Raw genomic sequence first — 21333 nt, forward strand, 5'->3', positions numbered from 1 at the left:
ATTCTGGAAAAACCCGGCCGGCCCCTGCGGTGCCCCTACCTACCTACCTACCTACCTACCCTACTTATGGGAAACTAAAAAAGAAATCGCTCGAGGGGTGAAGGTGGGGTACCACATACCAACTAAAGTGATGGTTGGTGGTACTCTCCTGCATCCACAGTCCTTCTTGTGACATGGCAGGCCACTCTCAAGCCCTACAAGCATCAGATCACCCATTTGGGGAGGGTTGACATCGTGATTTTGGCGGAAGATTTCTTTTTCTGCTGTGAAAATTCCGGCGTGAAGAGAGGGAAAAACCCAACGGGAGGGCCCAGACCTACCCTACCTACCCCGGCATGAGTGCCGCCCAAGCAAAAATAACCTACACCTGCGAGCTGGCCAGGGCCCCGGGGGGGGCTTGGGGTCAGCTGTCGGAGGAGGCGAGAGACGAGCTGACGCGGCCTCTGCGAGTAGAGTCGGGACGTACGGACGAGCCGAGGACGATAGAGAGACCGCGGGGGCGGGCGCGAGCCCTCGACCGAAGAGAGCTAGCCCCACTTCCCGGGGAGGGGCGGCGTGGCGATCCAATGCCGCCGCCCTCGCCCGAGGAGTCGGGAATGGGACCACCACGAGCGAAATGATGACTACTAGAGAGCCGGTAGTGCGTGTACACGAGCCTCCATCAATCGGTAAAACAAATCCCAAGGCGTGTCTCGCTCCGCCGTTGATATACCAAGGGCATACGGGATTAGACACGGGAGGGTGTGCGACACATTCCGACATATCTCGCACTACGAGGCGAACCCTCTCCGCTCGAGCCACCCCGGCGGCTGGTTGGGGGCAGTGCTGATCCAGAGCGACAAAGCGTACCTCGGCTCGCTCGCAGGCATCACTTCATGCGGCACGCGATGCGCCCAGAATAGGACGAGCGTGCCCCGCCTCGGCTCGACCTCGACCGCGTCGCCCTTGCCGAGGTCGCCGTACACGCGCAGGGCCCCGCCGTGCGAGGGCGTCCAGCCGCCGTTGAGGTAGAGCACGGCCGTCACCGCGCGCGTGTCGGCCGCCTCGGGCGAGTTGTCCACGTGCCTCTGAAAGCGCGCACCGCCGCCTGGGTAGCAGGCGAGCATGGCCAGCGGAAGGCTCGTCGCCGGCTCGAGCAGAAGCTTCGGAGCGGTGCCGGCGGCGGGGTTGGCGCCCGGAGGGCACTCTGCGCACGCCCCACGCACCGCCTCGAGGAGCGTGCCTATGGTCGCGCGACGAAGAGCCGCGCTCACGGGCGCCGCCTCTCATCGCAGGGTGCTCCGTCACGCAGCGAAGAGCTCTCTCGACGAATCTCGAGGGCGAGTCTCGGCTACCCCCCACCGCGCAGCCACTGAGTGAGAGCGGCACAAGCGGGCGCCGACCCATCCGTCCCATCGAGCCACTGGACGACGTCGCCGCGCGCCGCGGCGTCGCGGTGGCGAGCGGCCCCCGAGCCCGCCCGCTTGATGGTCGACGGTTGCATCCTCCCTGCCGCCTGCAGCAGCCTCGCCTCCTCCTCGGCGGCGGCGAGCAGAGCGTCGCCCAGGACGGGCGCCTCGCTCACCGCGTAGCCATGGCGGAGCAGCGCGCCGACGAGACGGGCAAGCTCGGCGTGCCGCTGGGTGCCAGCCTCGCCCGTGCGCGCGAGGAAGCCATCCGCGCCGCCGCCGGGCGACGGTGATGAGAGCGGCGGCTCCACGGTGCAGAGCAGCCGCTGCCGGGCTGCCGCAGGCAGGGCGGCGGCACTGTCCAGGCTGAGAATGAGGCGCCGCACCGCGCGAAACTCAACCAGGTAGTCGCGCGCGGCCGCGACGGCGATCTCTGCCAGGCGACGCGCCTCCTCGGGGCGCGTGGCGAGGTGCGCACCGACGCGGTGGAGCGACACAGCCACCACGACGAGATGGATTGGACGGACCCCACCATCGCCGTGCACCTCCTGCCTCGCGCCGCCCGTCGTGCACCTCATGCCGCGCGCGACGACAGCGTAGCTGGCAAGCACAGTGCGCAGGATCCGCACCGCGTCATACGGGTCCATGCGGCTGGAGACGGCCGCCTGGAGGTGGTCGCACACGCCGTCATACGGAGACTCTGGCCGCGGAAGAGCGTGGACTCTGGGCTGCGGTCGCCGAGAGCGCCAGGAGTGCGAAGCGGGCAGCGCGCGCGACGTGGAGTGGGTTCCAGTCGAGACGAAAAACATTGTCTCGCGCGCGGCAGATAGATCTATCGCGGCCTTCAGCTCTCGGAGCAAAGATGAAGCCCTAGTTCGAGGGCGCCGTCGTGCCGGATGCGGGGGGCGCACTGGCGTTTGCTTCGTTGGTGCTATGCCGCCGGCTCGTTTTCTTTTTCACAGACAAGAATCTGAGAGGTTGAGGTGCACACAATTGACAGTTTCTCCCGCAGCCTCACCACCGAAGATAGCAATCACAATATTACACAACCCCTGCGGACGAGTACGGGAGTACCACTGCTAAAGAGAAAAGAGTACCCGGGGCTCGCATCCCAGTGGGGGCCCGGGAACATCTTTAGCTTGTGAGCCAGGAATATAAGGGTGCGCAACCCAGTAAGCTAAAGTACGTACAAGAGGGAGAAGCGACGGACACTGTGGCGATTGTTTGTGGTCGAGCAGCGGCTATGATCCATCCAGCGGCTCGAGCAGGAGGCGGCCGAGTCCCCCCTCCCGTTGGAGCCGGAGCACTCGCCCGGAGGCGGTGTGCGTGTCTGGCGCGCCGCGCCGCCGGCTGCCCAAATCCTACATGCACATGTAGCGGTCGCAGATGAGAGTGGGGTGAGCGCACGCAGCCGGCCGACACCCTATGCGAACGGCAACCACCTCTGCGACAGCGGCGAGCAAGTCGGCCCCTAGTGCCTCGCAAACGCGACGGCTCTCCTCGTCGGACAGCAGCGACAGGTCGGTCGCCCGCAGCGGCGCCTGCAGCAGAGTCGTCCGCACTCTCACACCAGAGGAGCTGGGGGCGATGCCGCGGCGGGTTGCGGCGCCGCGGCGTCTGCCAGTCGAGCGGCCCTCGGCCACTGGTGCAGCGAGTCGGATCGTGAGACAGCGAGCTGGTAGAGCAAGAAACTCGCGAGCGCCTCGTCGTCCCCGCGATCGGCGAGCAGGCCCGACGCGCCGAGCCTCAGTGCCGTCAGCCAGCCCGCCTCGCGGCGCGAGAGGAGGGGCCAAACGTGGGCTGGGGAAGTGGCTAGCGTGGGCGGACTCGCTCGCTTCTTTCAAGGGCGACTCGGACGACGGCGGCGGCCGTCCGCGGGCGGTGTCCTATAGTGAACGCCATCTTCTCCTCCTCTCACCTCGAGGCGCGGCTGCAGAACGCCCGGAGTGTCGAGCAGCCAGACGGCGGGGTCCCAAGACACCTGACGCCGCGGGCCGCGAGACGAGTGGCGCCACAAGGCCACACCCCGGCGGGTAGGGGGTGGGTGCAGCGGAGACCGCACTGCGTTGGGCAGCGCGGCGCTGAGGCTGAGCGGCGTGGGGTGGCAGCGGGGTGGGGTATGGCAGCACTTGAAACCCCGAGAGCGATCTCGTCACTCCGGGCGTCGGGCCCGTTCTTGCCGGGCGTCTCGATCGTCTTCGGCGGTCGCGCGCCCCGCCCTTCTCGGCGTGCGCACGGCGCAGCGCGTTGATGAGGGAAGACTTGCCCGTGTTTGGCGCGCCAACAACCATCAAGATCAGCGGGAGGGCGCCGCCGCCGCCGCTAAAGCGCGGTGGACTCCCGCCACTGAGCCTGGCCGCACGGCCAGACCCGTGGCTGCTCGCGCCGCTGTCCGAGGCTGAAGCGGCGGCGCGCGGGAGCGGCGCGAGCCTCGGGGAACGGCCGGTGATTGCCCGCAGCGCATCCTCGAGGAGGTCGAGCACGCCCACGCCGCTCCGGGTTGAGATGAGCCGCGCCCGGCTGCCAAGTCGGCTCGCGATGGCCTTCCCGTGCTCGGGCGTGACGAGGTCCGCCTTGTTGACAGCGATCAGCTTGCGATCGGCGCGGCCGGTGTCACGCAGCAGCTGCTCTAGATGCGCTGCTGCCGACGACAGCGGCACACGTGCGTCACGAACCTCGATCACAAAGTCCACTTTGGCGAGCCGCTCGGCGACCTGACGAGTGGCCTTGGCCATGTGGCCTGGGAACCAGCCTGCAGCGGACGCCCAGGCCACCATTTTTGCCGCGCGTCTTTCTTTTTACCTGGACAGAGGGCCCACAGCACACACACCAAGAGTACATGTGCTGCACTGGACATCAGAGGGCCAAGGGTTGGATCAAGCAGTGGGAAGGGACCGAGCAGAGACCTACACACCTCCACGCGCTCCGCACCGCCGCGCCGATCTTCGGGCGGGCGGCGCGCATGCGCACCCAGGCCGCTCGCGCGCCGTCGCGCAGAGTCGCGCGTTGCTGACGCAAGAGGCCGATCGCAGGAGTAGCCGCAGGCCCGGCATGGCCGGTCCTGTCGTGGCGTGAGCCTTGAACCCTTGATGACGCTGCGACTGCGACACCGCGTGCAAGCACGAGCCCAGGATCGTGCGTGAGCACGCTCGCAAGAGGCGGACGGTATGGCAAGGCCAGCTAATCATGGGACCGGTGAAGGTGTAGTACTATACCAACTAAAGTGATGGTTGGTGGTACTCTCCTACAACCACAGTCCTTCCCCTGAGACATGGGGCAGGCCTCTCTCAAGCCCTATAAGCACCAGATCACCCACTTGGGGAGGGCTGACATCGTGATTCCCGCGGAAAATTTCTTTTTATGCTGTGAAAATTCCAGCGTGAAGAGAGGGGGAACCCCGAGGGGAGGGCCCAGACCTACCCTAGAACCTACCCCGTCATGAGGCGTGTCCTCCGGCCAAGCAAAAATAAACGAAACCTGCGTCAGGAGCTCATCCGTTTACTCTCCCCCGACAATCATCGAGGGAAGAGAGCAGGAAATCCACTAGACCAATTCAATCATCTAAGGACTACAGTGTCAGAGCTACATGTACAATGTACACTGAAAGCTATCTGTGGCTCCGGCTCAGGTCGTGGGGCATAGCTCGGGTGTAAACGGGGTCTGGGCAGCGGCCCGCCGCAGGCGCCGCCGGAGGCTGGCCCGCCGCAGGCGCCGATTTTTTTGGCGTTTACCGTTTTTTGCTCAAAATTGAGATATTTCTCATCAAATTCTCATCAAAATCGAGCTCGCTACGAGCTCTCTAACTGCACAGCACCTCCTCGTTGAGCCTAGCGGCGCCCGTATCGCCCACGCCAACATTATCTTCTTCTTCTTGCCCTTCTTGCCCTGGGCCCTTGCTGCACTTAGCCGCTCAACCTCCGCCAGCATGAGCAGCTCCTTGGCATGCCGCGCCGCCTCCATCTGCTTTGCTTCCCACGCTGCCGCTTCCTCTAAAGCAGCGCCGCCACTAAGCGGCGCACCCAAGTTCTCGCATTGTTTGCATGAGCACGTGTCCTGCTTGGCGCGGCGCACAATCCGCGCGCGGCGAGTGAGGTGCGTGAGAGCAGAAGACTGACAGCAGGAGCTGCAGGAGCTGCAGGAGCTGCGCGGGTCGGATGGGCGGTGACGCCGTCGAGCGACGGCGCAAAGGCCAATCGCTGCTGCTGCGCCAACGAGAGCGGCGACACGAGGCTGCTGGCAGCTGGCAGAGCGAATCGCGATTCCGGCGGCCGCCGTCAGCCCGCCGACACCGACGGCCTGGCTGAGGTCAAACTCCTCCACACGTCGGACCAGCCATGCGTCGGCCACGGCGACGAGACGTCTGTATGCAGACAGCCCGACACCCGGGCGATAGAACATGCCAGCTGGGCTCTTCCAGGGCTCTCGTGGCCCGTGGCGCGAAACCCAGGTGAAGAGGGCGGGCTGCGGCGGGCGCAATAACTATTCACAGCTTATGAAAACCGGAAACACTAGAGTCTGCACAAGAGTTCGAGTGGTCTTCGTGCTCAGAAGGATCAAGAGAACTCTATTCACACCCTTTGTGCGTTGAAGACCACAGGCAATGCCCGTTTACACCCAACCGACGAGTCGCTGGGCCCTCTGACCTGAGCCGGAGCCTGTCGGTCATGGGCCGCTGCACTTGCTCTTTCGTCTGAGTGAGTTTGGTCATCCGCGTCACTTTGATCTCAGTTCTTGTTGCTCGCGATGCCCCGTCGCGCTACACTGTCGGCCTCACGCAGGATCAGGCAGACGCAGAGTTGCGTGCGAGCCGATCAACAGCGTGCGAGAGCCGTGTCTCGGGGTCACCCTTGTCGTTGTAGTCAAACACTGCGGTGACCACCACGATGGCGCCGGCGATGATGGAGAGCCCCCATGGCCCGTCGAGGAGGGCGGCGTTGAGGGCCGTCGTGAGGACGATTGCGCCTGACGTCGCGATGGTCTTCAGGATCGAGTCGGCGTACTTGATGCTCAGCGCGACCAGCACGCCACCAGCGGCTCCGATCGCCGCGCAGGCCGCCGCCATCGGCGTCCAGCCGCCGAACGGATCGCCAGGTCGGTCGTGCAGCATGATGGGCGTGTAGATGAGGATGGACCAAAACGCGAGCTGGAGTCGGGCGATGGAAGGGAGGGGCTGGCGAGCGTCGGGGGCAGTAGAGAACGGGCGGTAAGAGGACGGTCGGAGAGCGTCGGGGCAGAGGAGAGAGCGAGTGGCATTTACCTGGAAGTTGCGGTCCCACACGCTGTACACCTCGGTCTTGCTCTTGAGCACCTTCTCAAAGTAAATTGAGACAAAGCCGGAGAGCAGCACCTCGCACCCAACCGCCGCCACTCCGACTCCAAAGTCGGACATCGCCTTGCCCTGCGTGCTGTCCGTCTTTTTCGGCATCGCCTCGTGCGAGAGCAGCACAACCCCTGTGGTGAGCAGCGTCAGCGCGCGCCACTTGCGCACGTGCAGCCGGCGTTGCAAGATGAGCACCGAGAAGACCGCCGTCGACAGCACCTTCATCTGCGCCAGCACGGCAAAGGTCGCCGCGTCGAGGTATTGCAGGGCAACAAAGCCGAGGATGTTCATTGCCAGGTAGATGGCGGCGGGGACCAGCATCGTCATAGAGTGCCGGGCGAGAAAGGCGCACTTCGAGAGCAGAGGCCCAGCGGGCACGTCAGAGGGCGCCTCTGAGTACGCAATCTTCCAGCACGAGAGGGCGCCTTTGGCCAGCTCCATCACGATGAGCGCCGACGAAGCCGAGTATTTCTCCTGGAGCGTGCCACGCGAGTAGCGGCGAGCGAGGGAGTAGGCGGTGTTCTGCAGCACGACACCAACGAGCACAAGCAGTCTGATGCCGCCCAGACTACCTGCTGTGGCAAAGCGCTGGCAGACGCTCGTGCTTGCAGAGGGCACGCCATTGCACGGGGCTGCCCGCCGCATTGCCAGTGGTGACCCATCATCGTCGCCTTCCTCCAGGTCGTCTAGGGAAGCACCCACCTTCGTGTACGACATTCCTTTGGACATCTGGGCGGCGCTGCCTCGGCCGTCTCAGTGGCTGCCAGCGCAAGCAGCGGAACGGTGGACGGGACGTGCGGAGATCGCGTGCTCGGTCTTTCTTTTTCAGTGTATGTAGCTCTTTCGAACATACCCGTAGGTGAACTGCTGACAGGGTTTGCGATGAGGACGATCCGAACGTTTTTCCATCAGCCGGGGGTTGGTTCGGGTTGAGAGAGAGAGAGAGATCTTTCTTGGGGTTGAGAGAGAGAGAGAGATTTTTAACAATTTTGTTTTGGGTTGATGGCAAAACACGGATGAAAAACAAATCCAGGCCGCCGCTGATATGCATCAGTCATCGCCACAGCGCGCTTACTCGGAGGGCTAAAAAAGAACAAATTCATGGCACAAAGAAAAAAGAAAAGAACCTCCCCGTGCGAGTTGGCTCAAAATTGTGCTTGTGGCTCAAAGAAGAAATAGCCGGCGCTGACCGTTTCGCGGCGCTGCCAACTGCAATGTTGGCGAGACAGCTCGCCGCCCGTGAGCGCGAGGAGCGCACCCAGGCGCTGCAGAAGCATCTCGAGACGTCCAAGGCGTATGCCGAGCGCATCGGGAGCGAAGAGCGCGCGGGCAGCAAACGAAGAAGTGCTGCGCAGCGGCAATCCGAGGCGGAGGAGGCGTCAACGTGCCGCATTCTTTCAGCACAAGAGGCGGCTAGGCGCGAGGCGGAGCAGCGGAGGCACGACGGCGCACTGGCCGCGGCAGTCTCGGCGCACAAGGCCGAATCGCTCCGCGAGCAGAAGAATGTGGAGCGCATAATTGCCGGCTCTGAGGAGCTGCGCGAGCTGGAGGCGAGGCTTCGCGCGGCGTACGTGAACAAGGAGCGCCACGTGCAGCTCGCCGAGAGCGCGGCGATGGCGGCCGAGACGGACGCGAGAGAGGCGCAGATCGCCGGCGCCATGGAGGCGGAGCGGCAGCGTGGGTTGCAGGCCGAGGCGTACCGCGAGTTTTTGCGGCTCGAGGATGGCAAATTGATAAAGGTGGGCCTCGACGCGCAGATCAAGGACAAGGAGCGACTCAAGGCCGAGGCCTACCAGGAGTTCCTCAAGGAGAAGGAGCAGGTCGACGAAGTAGTGCGCAAGATTGCCGCAGAGGAGGCGGCGGAGGCGGCCGCGCGCGAGGCCAAGGAGGCGGAGACACGGCGGTACATCGACGAGTTCATCTCGCAGCGTGAGCGGTTCAAGGCGGAGCGGGTGGCCGAACTGGAGCGCGAGAACGATGAGATTCGTCGGTACGCGGCCGCCGTCATGCAGCGGGAGATTGAACAGCGCGCCGCGGCTCAGACGTCGCAGAACGCGCGTGACGCGGCGTTCGAAGCCATCACCAAGGGCATGGCTGCAGAGAGTGCCAAACGGCTGGAGGAGGAGCAGCTTCGCAACGAGCTGCTCGAGGCGGAGGCGGAGGAAGAGGCGGCGCGGCGCGAGGCGGACGCGAAGGAGCGTGCGCTGCGGCAGCGGCTGGACATTGCGCTGGCCAATGAATACCAGCGGGAGCTCAAGCGGCTTGCGCGCGAAGAGGAGAAGAAGGCAGAGGACGCGCTGCGCACGTCGATGCTCGAGCGCTTCGCCGCCGAGGACCGCATCGACCAGATGAATGCGCAGAAGCGGCGGATGAAGCAGCTCGAGCACCGGCGCGAGGTGGAGCGCCTCCTTGAGCAGCGGCGAGAGGCGTTCGAGGCTGCGCGCGCCGCAGAGGTGGAGGCGGCGATGGGCGACAGCAAGGCAGATCGCCCCCCCCCCCCTTCCCCCGCCCGGCCGTCGCTTGCGCGCGAGGGCTCTCTCCGCCCCCATCTGCCGCATCCCGCCCCCTTCACTCGTCCACGCCCCATGCGACAGGCCGAGGAGGAGAGGATGAGAGTGGTCGATGAGGAGCGGCGGCGGATGCTCGCGGCGGCGTCGCGCGACCTCGGCATCGAGCACCTCCCTCCGGGCGTGCTCCAGGTCAGACCGCCGCCCCCCTCTCCACCCCCTCGCTCCCACCAGCACAACAGCACACGCTCGACTCGCCCGTCGGCTCACCCGTGAGCCGCCTGCTATTCCAGTCTGCCGACGACCTCGAGCTCTTCCGGGCGGCGGCGGCGTCGTCCACGTGACACCTTGGCTGCCAACGAGGTGGCGCAGCCGCTGCGCCACAACCATTCCGCTTCTCCAGAGCTGTCCCCTCTCAGCCCCCCCCCCCCCCCCTCCCCCCCTGTCGCGAGAGAGCTGGGCGCGTGTGTTCGAGTCCTCTCTCGTCTGGCGCCTGCGCGCTGCGGGTGTGCGCGCGGTGTGTGTGTGTCAGACGTACATGGTATTTTAGCGGGGCGCGGCCGGGGCCCACGCACAATCATGCAGAAGGGCATTATCTCTATTTTGTTCCCGGTAACTCAAAGTTCCCAAACGGCCTGTGGCAGTGGCCAGGGGGTGCCTTCCCCCTTCCACGAGTGCGCGCCTCCTGACGGCTGACCACACGCCGCATAATCACGCTGCGGCGCAGCCACAGGGAGCGCGCCTGGCGGTGGCACGCGCCAGCGGCGCGCGCGCCGCGCAAGCACCTGCAGCAGCGCATCGAAGGCGTCCTCCGCAGGGTCCTCGCCCAGGCACGCGCCGTAGATGGACGAGAACCAGAGGCGGCGCCAGACGCAACCGAGGCCCTGGCGCATCGCGTCGAGGCGCGTCGAGCTCACCGCGCGCAAGAGGGAGGGGAGCCGTGGGAGGTGAGACTGCGGCACGTCGAGCGACACGTCGTCCCACCGGATGAGCTCGTCGTATGTCCGACCGCCACTCTCGGGCATCGTGAAGACAGGCACGCACCCGAGGAATGAGGACGGGACATGCCGGCGGGCATCGCCGTAGCGCTGGCCTGGAGGGACCCAGCAGAAGGAGGCGTGCCGCTCCATCTCGAGGTGACTCACGCGCGGAGCCGGCTTGGCCTTTGTGCCGAGCGCCTTCCGCATGCGGGGCGGCGGGAGGAACGAGTTGTGGATGAAGAAGCCCGGCTCGCCCTTGAGCCTGAGGATGTCGGCCCGCACGTGCGGCGAGCCCGGGCCGTCGTAGTATGAGAGGAAGCGCGCGTGCTCGAGCGAGGGGTGAATGCGACCGCCGAAAAAGAAGAGGTGCTCGCGGCCTGCGGAGCGGTCTGCGTCGCCCGTGGAACGCGAGCCGCGCGTGGGGGACCAGACTGACCAATTGCGCAGATCCTCGCAAGACGGCACGTCGATGGTGGATGGCGTGAAGGGGAGGACGATGTCCTTGCCCACGTGGAAGCAGTTGACACACCGCTCCGCAACCTCGCCGCGCGGCGTCCGCGCGTCGGCAAGCCCGTTGTGGGTGAGCTGGACCCACGCGCGGGTGCGAGAGGCAGGGCTGATCTCGGGATCAAGCCAGCGCCGATTTCGCTTGGAGTGGTTGTGGCGCGCGGCTGCGGCGCGAGCCGGCGCCGCGCGGAGGCCCGGGGAGGTGGTGAGGAGCATATTGTCGAAGACATCGCCCGGCCCGCGCTCTGAGAGGAGCATCGCCAAGTGGCGCGCCTCGCCACGCGACACGGACGCATTCCACGCCGGGTACATCTGGCGCGCCCAGTGGAGCTTATCGACGAGCTGCGCCCCGGAGCTGGGGCCCATCAGCCAGAAAAAATCGGCAGCAGCGGGGTCAGCGGCGCGGAGCGGGTGGCGTAGCATCTGTAGCGAGAGCTCGAAATCGAACCACGACTCGAAGGAGGTCTCGCCAGCCCGCAGCAGCGGCGGCAGATCGTACACGTAGACGCTCACCGGCAGCCTATGGGCGCCCCGCGCCTGGCCGGCAGCTCCGGCGGCTGCTCGACGCTTCTCTCTATCTGACAGCTCGATGGAGGGAGGCCCACCTCCACTCATGGTGATGGCGCAATCGAGGCCCCACCATCCGGGCTCGCAACGGCAGAAGCCCTCGCCGTCGCAAGCTCCGCGGCCGTTGCACCGGCCCGGGCACTGCTCCTCGTACGAGCGCCGCGGGCCAGCAGCGGGCAGAGGCAGGCGCGGCATCATGCAGCTCCCACCGCCGCTGCGCCTGGCTGGAGCGAGGCACTCGCAGAGCGCGTGCGAGCGCTTGTGCGCGCCCGCCACGGCCGACGGCCGGCGGACGCAGACGCCACGCAGCCCGCAGCGTTGCGGGCACTCCGAGAGAGGGAGGAGCTGGTCCGCTTGGGGCGGCTCAGGGATCGTCTTCCTGCGCGACGTGCCGGCTTTCTGGCTGCGCTGCGCCGCGGCGAGCCACTGTGCCGGCGCCCCGGCGGCAGAGCAGGGGGTGCGCTGTGCAGCGTGCGCCATCTTCAGAGGCAGGTTGCCATGCACAACGCCGAACCAGGATCCGCCGACGGGTGGCTGCTGCGTGGCAGTGCAGATGGGTGAGTTGGCGAGCAGCCGTATCCCCACGCGGGTCCAGTTGGCCTCGCGTGGTGCGGCAAGCAGCGCGCCGACGCTCTGGTCGCCGTCGCCGCTGGCAGGAAGCAGTGCGCACACCGCCTCGACGAGGGCGGAGCCGCGGTACGGGTCTTCGAAGAAGAGGAGATGGCGCATTGCTACCATCTGCTCGAGGCAGGCGCACGTCAGAGGCGCCAGCCAGCCGGTGTTGCGCTGGAGCCGCTTGATCCAGCCGTTCGTGATGAACGTTGGGTGGAGCGGCTCTCCATCGATGGCGCACGCGGGAAGCGTCAGCTGCTCACAGGCCACGCCAGTGCGAGTGAGTGGGCAGTCGCAGCGGCCCGTCAGCAGGTTGCACGTGCCGTGGCGCTCGCAGCCATTAGCACAAGATTTGGCTGTCGGCATAGCTCTACGTGAGGACCTCCATGTTGTGAGGGCTGAGGGCCAAAAGTAAAACGCTCAGATCCGCTCTCGGCTCTCAGAGAGGCGTTATATCTCAGTAACCCCGCTCGCAGGTACTAGAGCAGCGTTCGTCAAGCTCAAACCCCACTCTGCACAACACAGAGCAGCGTTTGCCTAACAAGACTCCGCTCTGCAACCTTCAGAGCGGACTCTTGCTCAGAAAAACACCGACCGAGCACGTTCGAGCGGAGTCAAGTCAGTGCAACACCGCTCAACATAGCGGGAGCGGTCAATTTCCGCGGAGAGGCTGCTTTCGCCTCCCTCAGTCGCGCTCTCCTTCGCCCCTCCTCTTCAGAGCGGGACTTTGCTGAGTGAACACCGCTCTAGCTGGTCAGAGCAGCGATTGCTTTAAGCTGACACCGCTCTAAATGACGTGAGCGGCGTCGCCCTGAATAGACGCTGCTCTGGGACGCCGGGACGGCGATGCCACCTGACGCCGACGGCGGATCCACGATCGCTCGTGGCGCGCGGCGCGGCGTGGCGAGCCCCGCCCCTGGGGTTGAGCAGCGTGTGGGTGGGTCGTCACTGCTCCGAGTAGTCAGAGCGGCGTCGCGTTTAGTGATACGCCGCTCACGCCATTTAGAGCGGTGTCAGCTTAAAGCAATCGCTGCTCTGACCAGCTAGAGCGGTGTTCACTCAGCAAAGTCCCGCTCTGAAGAGGAGGGGCGGAGGAGAGCGCGACTGAGGGAGGCGAAAGCAGCCTCTCCGCGGAAATTGACCGCTCCCGCTATGTTGAGCGGTGTTGCACTGACTTGACTCCGCTCGAACGTGTTTGGTCGGTGTTTTTCTGAGCAAGAGTCTGCTCTGAAGGTTGCAGAGCGGAGTCTTGTTAGGCAAACGCTGCTCTGTGTTGTGCAGAGTGGGGTTTGAGCTTGACGAACGCTGCTCTAGTACCTGCGAGCGGGGTTACTGAGATATAACGCCTCTCTGAGAGCCGAGAGCGGCGTTGAGCGTTTTACTTTTGGCCCTCAGCCATGTGTGAGGCAAAAGAATTTTACACGCAAAGCTCCCTCGCACAACACTGGGCACGAAGAAGCGACAAGGGAGAGCACGACGAGAAGGGGGCGACCGCGGGGTGGCACGAAGGTTGAAGCGAGAATCGGAGAGAGACTGCGAAGAGAGATAGGAAGAGGCGGACGCCCAAGGGTGGGCGACGGCTAGCGCACCACACCCCTCTCCTTAAAATCCCTGTGTGGTGGCGGCGTGCCGTCCTCCCATCCCTCCCTTGGGTTGTCCATTTTCTTTCTTTCTTTTTTTAACACTGGGCACGGGACTGGCGCGCACTGGCACTAACACAGGCAAAAGAATGGGGGGAAAATACAAACGGTCGTAAGCTAGGTGGGACGACCGCGAGGTGGCATGAAGGTTGCAGCGAGAATCGGTGAGGGACTGCGAAGGGAGATAGAAAGAGGCAGACGACCAAGGGATAGGGTGGGCGACGGCTAGCACCACACTCCTCTCCTTAAAATCCCTGTGTGGTGGCGGCGTGCCGTCCTCCCATCCCTCCCTTGGGTTGTCTGTTTTCTTTCTTTCTTTCAGGGCCTGGAGCCTCTGGCCCTAGCTCTTGCTCCCAACTTGGGTTAGTTCGGTGCGTTGTGTTGTTGATGTTGTTGTTGTGGCGCACGCGAATATCTTGATCCAGCGGCCCAAGCTCCATCGACAGACGACACACTCACTCGTGAGCGCGTCACAGGAAGCGCAAGCAAGACGTGTCCTTAGCCAGTCCTTCGAGCTTTCCGCCCGCTAGTTTGGTCTCTCCTAGTACACCGCGTTTTGTGAAAGGTACGCTCCCAGTCTCGATCAATCGCCCCGATTCTCGTCGTTTGCTCGTTTGGCCCAAGTGCAAGTTTCCCTCGGCGATTTCTTGTTGGTGTTCAAATCACACACACACACACACACACACACACACACACACACACACACACACACACACACACACACACACACACACACACACACACACACACACACACACACACACACACACACACACAACTTCACACACACACAACGGCCCAACAGCTCCCTAGGCATCCAATAGATGCCGCACTGGCTCAGTGGCTAGCTAGCTCAGTAGCACCCAAGCTCTGCGCCCCCTCCTGGATCGGCTTTGTCCACCACTGCCTCCTCCTCGTCCGCGCCCGTGTCCCCCCCAGCACAGCCAGACATACAGTCTGTTGCGGGCATTAAGAAAAACGTCGCATTAAGAAAACCACGCCGAGCGATTCCGCGAAAATTAATCTGAACCACGGCGCGCCGCAGGGCGCAGGCGCGGCCCCGAGAAAGGGCCCACACACGAGGATGGAGGGGTGTGCGTCTTCCTGTCTTCCCAAGTGGGTGGCAGACTTGGAGCACTTGGAGTGCAGTCATTAGCCTCACATCCAGGGCCGGGGAGCTCAGGAGCGCACCCAGCGGGCCGCATGATCGGGATCGGGTTGCGGGCAAGAGAGCCCTAGCCCCGGGGGTGCGCGTTCGCAGGGCAAGGGCCTTAAAGTAAACACGGGTCTCCGAGGGTTAGTCCGCGCTCCAGGTTTCCCCTAGCAGCGGAGCGCCCCCTCTACTCGGAGCTAATAAACACTAGACACGTACACGACGTACACATCCTCACTCGACGTCACCCCTCGGGGCTTCTCCGTTCGGCCTCCCCCCCTCGGTCCGGAGGAGCCCACCTATCCTCTCGGTCCTCCCCCCACTCGCTTTCCGCTGGTTGGGCAACAGACTGATGACTGGCGCATTGGTCCAGCGCTTCCTTATATTGTCATTTTACCTAAAAATCCCTAGATCCCGTCTCGCCTGGGCGCGTGGGCGCTGGCTGGGGTGCCGGCCGAAGCTAAGCTGAGGGAGGGTGTAGTCCTAGAGGATGTATATGTAGAGTGTAGAGCGCTGTAGAGCTGTAGAGATGTAGAGTGCTGGAGAGCGCTGTAGAGCGCTGTGGAGCTGTAGAGCTCTACATCCGCCGCGTGACGATGCGCCTCCGTTGTAGAGCGATGTAGAGGCGCTCCACAACGTGAAATCTCTACAACAAACTCTATGATAAAGCGGCGAACCAGGCACGGTCGCTCTCCGACATGAGGCGCGTTGCACTTGCCAGTGCTGCCCTGGCCTTCTGTCTACCCGCCCAATGGGTGGCAGGTGCCTCTGCTGCTGTGGCATGCCTCACGGCTGCGACTGGCCGGCGCCTCGGCGCGTCAGCTCGGCTCGGCGTAGCGATCGTGGCCAGCGCAACTCGCCTGGACTCAACGCTCAGCCAGGAGCTCCCGCACGCGCTGGCATGGCGCATGCAACGCGCAGCAATGCTCGCCTCGCCTCGCGCAAATGCGACCGTCCTCGCAGCCGACCGAATGAATCGTCGCAAAGTGCCTTCAAAGAATGTGCCTCGATCCACGTCCCTCCAGCAGCTGCCTGCCCCCGCAGCAGAGGCGATCTCGTCCTTAGAGTCGGGGCGCTCCACGAGGCGACGGCCGGAGCCGGAGCCGGAGCCCTGCAAATCGCACATGCGGACCTTCTTGTAGCGAAGCACAGTGCGGTCGTGGCTGAAGGCATCCGCCCCGCAAGACTGCGCGTGCTCTGGCTTGAAGTGGTAGCAATGGTGGTTGCTTGTGGCCGTCGGCCTGCGCCAGCCAAACCCCTCGCAGCTTTCGCTGTCTGCACATGATTGGACGCACTTGGTGAGGGTATCAGGAATCAGGTGAACCCTCTTAGGACTACAGGGCAATCGCCACGTCGACTGCCGCTCACGCACAAAACCGAGGCGTTTGCACTTCCGGGCGGCAGCAAGCCTCGTCTCCCGATCTTGTCGCGCGCCTCGGTTCATCGGACGCGATTTGGACGAGCATCCTCCACCAACTGCAATCTGTAAGAAACGCCCGTGGCGATCGACTGGCCCGATGGAGCGGTTTTCGCCGCCGACGCCTGGTCTTCCCCGCGCCCGACCCGAAGCAGCGAGCCACCTCCCTCTGGGTTCGAAGGCGCCGCCGCCACCGCCGCCTCCGGGTTCGAGGACTACGCCTCTGCCGCCTCCGCCGCCAGATTCGAAGACTACGTTTCCGCCTCCTCCGCCGCCGGATTCGAAGCGGACGCTTCCGCCGCCTCCGCCGCCGGATTCGAAACGTGCGCTTCCGCCGCCTCCGCCTCCGCCGCCGCCTCCACCTCCGCCTCCGCCTCCGCCGCCGCCTCCACCTCCGCCTCCGCCTCCGCCTCCGCCTCCGCCTCCGCCGCCTCCACTGGGCGCAATAGCGTCGGCGATATAAGCTTCTTGGGAGTCCCAGGGAAGGACAAGGGCGTACTCAAGTTCCTCAAACTCAGGCTGCAGCACTTGATGATCTGCGGGACAGGTAAATGTAGCCAAATTCAGCGACGGCAGGCACTCGGGCCAGAAGGCGCCGTGCTCCTGGTCAAACCTTGTCGCCAAGTTCGCGAGGCACCGCCCCTCGATACCGAGCCCGTTCCAAGGTGCGACCGCTGGGTTGATCTGCATCTGGTCTGCGAGCTTCTGAATCCTCCCGACAATGTATTCCAGCTGCGGATCCGGCCCCAGATTGATGGAAATGCCCAAGGTCTTCAGGAAAGCTTCGACATTTCGGTGCGGGTCCTCTTCGCCCGCGGGCGCGCCTCGGCGCCTTGCGTCATCTTCTTCGACGAGCTCGACGCGCTCGTGCCGCGCCGCGGCGGCGAGGCTGGCTCGCAGGCCACCGAGCGCGTCGTCAACCAGCTGCTCACCGAGATGGACGGCCTCGAGAACCGCGCCGCCGTCTACGTCGTCGCCGCCACCAACCGGCCAGACATCATCGACCCGGCGATGCTCCGGCCCGGCCGGCTCGACAAGCTCCTCTACGTCCCCCTCCCGCCCCCCGGCGCGCGGGCCGACATCCTGCGCGCCGCCGCGCGCCGCACGCCGCTCGCGCCCGACGTCGACCTCGAGGCGGTCGCGCGCGACCCGCGCAGTGACGGCCTCTCTGGCGCCGACCTGGCGCACCTGGTCCGCGAGGCGGCCACCAACGCGCTGCGCGATCTGCGCGCGGCGGAGAGCGGCGGCGGCGGAGGCGGAGGCGAAGGCGGAGGCGAAGGCGGAGGCGAAGGCGGAGGCGTAGGCGTGCAGGTCCAGCGGGCGCACTTCGAGCGCGCGCTCGACACGGTGCGGCCGTCCGTCTCGGCGAAGGACGAGGCTCGCTACAAGCAGCTCGCCTCGAGGCTGCGCAAGCGGAGGGCGGAGGGCGGCAGCAGTGAGAGGCCGGGCGGAGGCACGCCCTCGGCAGCCCCGGCGGGAGGAGCTGCGGCCGAGGGTGGCGAGCCGGCGGCGGAAGGGGAGTGCATCTAGCCGTGCGGTAAATAAATAAAACGGACACACCTCACTAGGAGATGGGTAAAAAGGAACAGGTCCCCGCCCTTGCGGCTTGCGATATATGCTCCGTGCAGTGCCTTCTTTTGCTCGTTTATTTTGTTTTCGCGCTCGCTTGTGGTTTCCTCTCCTTGCACCTTGTGGTTTTTTTGGCACTTTTTCGTCACCCTACACTCCTCCTCCCTCCCGAACAAAGAACCCTGCACAAAGACCGCAGGGCGGGCTGTTCCTTTTTACCCATCTCCTAGTAGAGGTGTCCGTTTTATTTATTTATTTATTCCCTCCCACCGCAACCCTCGTCCGCGCGTGCTTGTCGAGGCCAGGAGGGTCGGCGGCGTGGCGTCGAGGGGAAGCCGTCGCCGGCAGCGCCGCGGACCGCTCACGTCAGCTCCAGTCAGCACGAGGGCGGGGGGGCGGGGGAGGGCCACGCCCCCACGGGGGTCGGGCTCGGGGCCAGGGGGAGTGCGGCGTGGCCGTGTAACATAAGAAAAAACTCCGAAGCAAGGCGAAGAGTGCACTTTCCCCCCTCTTCTTAGCTTCTTACGTTTTAGCGGTTAGGCCCCCATCACACCCGCATCGGCCACTAACGCGACACAACGCGATACGGATCCGACCCGACCCCAGCCAGCGCGCAATCTTAACCTCTCTCGTTCTAACGTTCCCACCCTGCCTGTTACACGGCCCCCATTACACCCGCACCGGCCACAAGGTGACACAGCGCGACGAACGGATCCGACCCGATGCATCCCCCGCCCCCCCCCCCCCCCCTCCCTATCACGCGCCAGAGGCACGCAATTGCTGTATGGACACGGGCCGGCCATGTTATCAGCAACCCTCCATATTATCCTCCGAAGAGGAAGGAAGGCTCTCCCCCCCCCAACAGCCCGGCGACGACTGGTGCCTAGCATCCAAATCGTTGAAACCGACTGCCTTTTAATGTTCCCTTCCGACGACGTCCTGCAATGGCAACTAGATCGAGAAAGGTGGGATCGCACGACGATCACGCCCGCAGTTGGCCAGCAGCTGTGCTGATGTCAGCAAATGTGCTTCGCAAAGCGCTTGAAGGCAGGGTCAGGGACTGAGAGTCCCGGGAGAGAGGGACTGGGCAGAGCCCGGACTGAGAGGTACATCACTGCATTGCCACCTTCGAGTCGAGACTCGACGAAGACCTCATTGAGTTGAGGGATATTTGGACGACCGGGGAGGCGGCTGGGTACGTCGGCTCCCGTCTTAAATGGAGGGACGCAATCTTTCCAGCCTCTTGCGGCTTCGGGGCGATCCTGATCCGGTTGTTGGAGGATAGAGAAAATGCTCCCCTTGCGGCGGTGATAACGAGGATCCTCATCGTCCCAATGAGCTTGAGCTGTCCCCTGTCCTCCGTTAAATGCGTTGTTCAGGCCCGAATAGTCATTGATCCTATTCTTCGTGGTGTCCAACATTCTGTAGGAGTGGACTGCCACGAAACGCCTGTGCCCCCAACCACCTGGGGGGTCGATGTAATAGATCGCGAAGGTACACCCACCGTAGCCCGGAGCATAAATTTTGTCGCCCAGTTTGAAGGGGGCAATGTACGATCCTTCAGTACTGGTCTCACTGAGTCGGATCATGGTAAATTCACCGGGCCTCGTTGCCGGAATTATTGGTTGAGGTGTCGGAAGTTCGTGTACCCCCGTGAAAAAGTACTTTCCATCTGGGTCATAGTTCAACTTGATAGCGATGGCTGCATAGGCCTCTTGGATCGGATTATCCGGAGAAATCGGGGGGTAGACAAATAAGACATGATCTGTTGCCCATTTACGAAATCCCGGCAAAGTGCCTTCAAAGAATGTGCCTCGATCCACGTCCCTCCAGCAGCTGCCTGCCCCCGCAGCAGAGGCGAGCTCATCGTCAGAGTCGGGGCGCTCCACGAGGCGACGGCCGGAGCCGGAGCCGGAGCCCTGCAAATCGCACATGCGGACCTTCTTGTAGCGAAGCACAGTGCGGTCGTGGCTGAAGGCATCCGCCCCGCAAGACTGCGCGTGCTCTGGCTTGAAGTGGTAGCAATGGTGGTTGCTTGTGGCCGTCGGCCTGCGCCAGCCAAACCCCTCGCAGCTTTCGCTGTCTGCACATGATTGGACGCACTTGGTGAGGGTATCAGGAATCAGGTGAACCCTCTTAGGACTACAGGGCAATCGCCACGTCGACTGCCGCTCACGCACAAAACCGAGGCGTTTGCACTTCCGGGCGGCAGCAAGCCTCGTCTCCCGATCTTGTCGCGCGCCTCGGTTCATCGGACGCGATTTGGACGAGCATCCTCCACCAACTGCAATCTGTAAGAAACGCCCGTGGCGATCGACTGGCCCGATGGAGCGGTTTTCGCCGCCGACGCCTGGTCTTCCCCGCGCCCGACCCGAAGCAGCGAGCCACCTCCCTCTGGGTTCGAAGGCGCCGCCGCCACCGCCGCCTCCGGGTTCGAGGACTACGCCTCTGCCGCCTCCGCCGCCAGATTCGAAGACTTCCATGTTTGTGCTGCAGAGCGGCGTCGGGAGACCAAGTGGCTGCCCGAAGCTGTCGTGCTGCCAGGGATCGTACATCCACGCCTCGCCGTTTCCAACGAGGACCCGGCTGCCATCGGTGGTGTGAAATGTGACGTGGCTGCTGCTGTTCAGATTGTCGCCACGAATCTCGAACCTGTCGATGGTCAGCATCTCTCTCACAGACTCCAGCGCCTGCGAGCAAAGCACATGTTTGCATGTCGTGTGCGCTCACAAGTGCATGTCGTGTGCGCTCACAAGGTCGGTTGTGGGAGGGCTAGTTGATAGATGGTCTACGGATCGGCGGCGGGGAAGGGATGTTGCCACACCTTAGTTCTTGGATCGAACTGCTCTTTGACAAATAGTAGCCTCTCGATCTGCCGGGGGAGGGGAGGGGGCGCGCTGCGGGGGCGAGGGGAAAGGCGCGGCGAACGACGACTCGAGGGCGAATACTACTACGACGACTACTCGAGGGCGGATGGGACAGCGCGGGCATCGGGGTTGTGACAATACATGCGTGGCAGCTTGTCGTGGGGACGAAGGGGGTCGGGGGCGCGCGCCGACATCAGCTCGACGTCCGTCATAAAGGGAGCCAGTCCCATAGGGACGGTCTCCTTCGCGACGGCTACCTTCGCCACCTGCTGCGTGCCCTTTGCGCGGACGATCCCTGAATTCGTAGCGTCGAGGGCCTTGGCCAACTCGGAAGCGGCGAAACTCACCCCAAAGATTGCGAGGACGAGCAGCACGATGACGCCGGTGGACGCTCTGAGCGCCTTCCTGTTGCGATCGCGCTGTTCCTTCAGCTCGCGCTTCTCCTTCTCCTTCTTGCCCAAGTCATCCACCATGTCGAGCAACTCGTCTGCACCGAGCCTATTGTCGCCATTCTTGTCGTACCCCTCGATCCGCAGCTTTCCCGAGCCAGAAGCCCTGTTCAGCGCTGCGATGCTGATGCCTATTGTACGAGCAGCGATATGACTATCGCTGTAGGCGCGCGGGCCGATAGCTGCAGGAGATGCACCGTCGTTAGTCGCGGCGTGCGATGGTGCTCCGCCCTCTGCTGGCGACACTCCCATGATCTCTGCGGGACGCGCCGGTGGAGGCGGAGATGGCGGCGGCGACACAGTCGGCGTTCCCGGTTGTCCGGGGGGCGCTTTGCGGGTCGTCGTGCTTGCCTTCAT

General features: G+C 64.0%; 7 protein-coding genes across 7 annotated transcripts; 2 read left to right on the top strand and 5 right to left on the bottom strand.

Annotated features, from left to right (window-relative positions):
* Positions 1-64: 64 nt before the first annotated feature.
* Positions 65-2197, bottom strand: EMIHUDRAFT_197994 (hypothetical protein; the record flags this gene model as incomplete). Its single annotated transcript, XM_005761890.1, has 4 exons — positions 65-74; positions 850-1222; positions 1254-1312; positions 1476-2197. 4 exons carry the CDS (start codon positions 2195-2197, stop codon positions 65-67), a joined length of 1164 nt encoding a protein of 387 aa, XP_005761947.1.
* A 340-nt stretch (positions 2198-2537) lies between these two features.
* On the bottom strand, positions 2538-4161 carry EMIHUDRAFT_448392 (hypothetical protein; the record flags this gene model as incomplete). The annotated part of the gene is made up of 5 exons (XM_005761891.1): positions 3518-4161; positions 3307-3369; positions 2998-3148; positions 2831-2929; positions 2538-2749 (listed from the first exon to the last, which is right to left on the bottom strand). Coding segments are annotated over exons 1-5 (1131 nt in total), but the record flags the coding sequence as incomplete, so codon positions are not given.
* Positions 4162-5187: 1026 nt separating this feature from the next.
* On the bottom strand, positions 5188-5786 carry EMIHUDRAFT_197996 (hypothetical protein; the record flags this gene model as incomplete). The annotated part of the gene is made up of 3 exons (XM_005761892.1): positions 5188-5215; positions 5245-5441; positions 5601-5786. 3 exons carry the CDS (start codon positions 5784-5786, stop codon positions 5188-5190), a joined length of 411 nt encoding a protein of 136 aa, XP_005761949.1.
* Positions 5787-6168: 382 nt separating this feature from the next.
* On the bottom strand, positions 6169-7437 carry EMIHUDRAFT_96775 (hypothetical protein; the record flags this gene model as incomplete). The annotated part of the gene is made up of 2 exons (XM_005761893.1): positions 6169-6531; positions 6646-7437. The coding sequence occupies 2 exons, from the start codon at positions 7435-7437 to the stop codon at positions 6169-6171; spliced, it is 1155 nt and encodes a 384-aa protein (XP_005761950.1).
* A 287-nt stretch (positions 7438-7724) lies between these two features.
* Positions 7725-9559, top strand: EMIHUDRAFT_197998 (hypothetical protein; the record flags this gene model as incomplete). The annotated part of the gene is made up of 3 exons (XM_005761894.1): positions 7725-9161; positions 9303-9407; positions 9509-9559. 3 exons carry the CDS (start codon positions 7725-7727, stop codon positions 9557-9559), a joined length of 1593 nt encoding a protein of 530 aa, XP_005761951.1.
* Positions 9560-9813: 254 nt separating this feature from the next.
* On the bottom strand, positions 9814-12247 carry EMIHUDRAFT_197999 (hypothetical protein; the record flags this gene model as incomplete). The annotated part of the gene is made up of 4 exons (XM_005761895.1): positions 9814-9850; positions 9918-10099; positions 10178-10780; positions 10931-12247. The coding sequence occupies 4 exons, from the start codon at positions 12245-12247 to the stop codon at positions 9814-9816; spliced, it is 2139 nt and encodes a 712-aa protein (XP_005761952.1).
* A 3125-nt stretch (positions 12248-15372) lies between these two features.
* On the top strand, positions 15373-17621 carry EMIHUDRAFT_461771 (hypothetical protein; the record flags this gene model as incomplete). Its single annotated transcript, XM_005761896.1, has 3 exons — positions 15373-15436; positions 16273-16414; positions 16757-17621. The coding sequence occupies 3 exons, from the start codon at positions 15373-15375 to the stop codon at positions 17619-17621; spliced, it is 1071 nt and encodes a 356-aa protein (XP_005761953.1).
* Between the last annotated feature and the right edge of the window lie 3712 nt (positions 17622-21333).

Source organism: Emiliania huxleyi, assembly GCF_000372725.1.
Source record: "Emiliania huxleyi CCMP1516 unplaced genomic scaffold EMIHUscaffold_7, whole genome shotgun sequence".
Classification (NCBI taxonomy): Eukaryota; Haptophyta; order Isochrysidales; family Noelaerhabdaceae; genus Emiliania; species Emiliania huxleyi.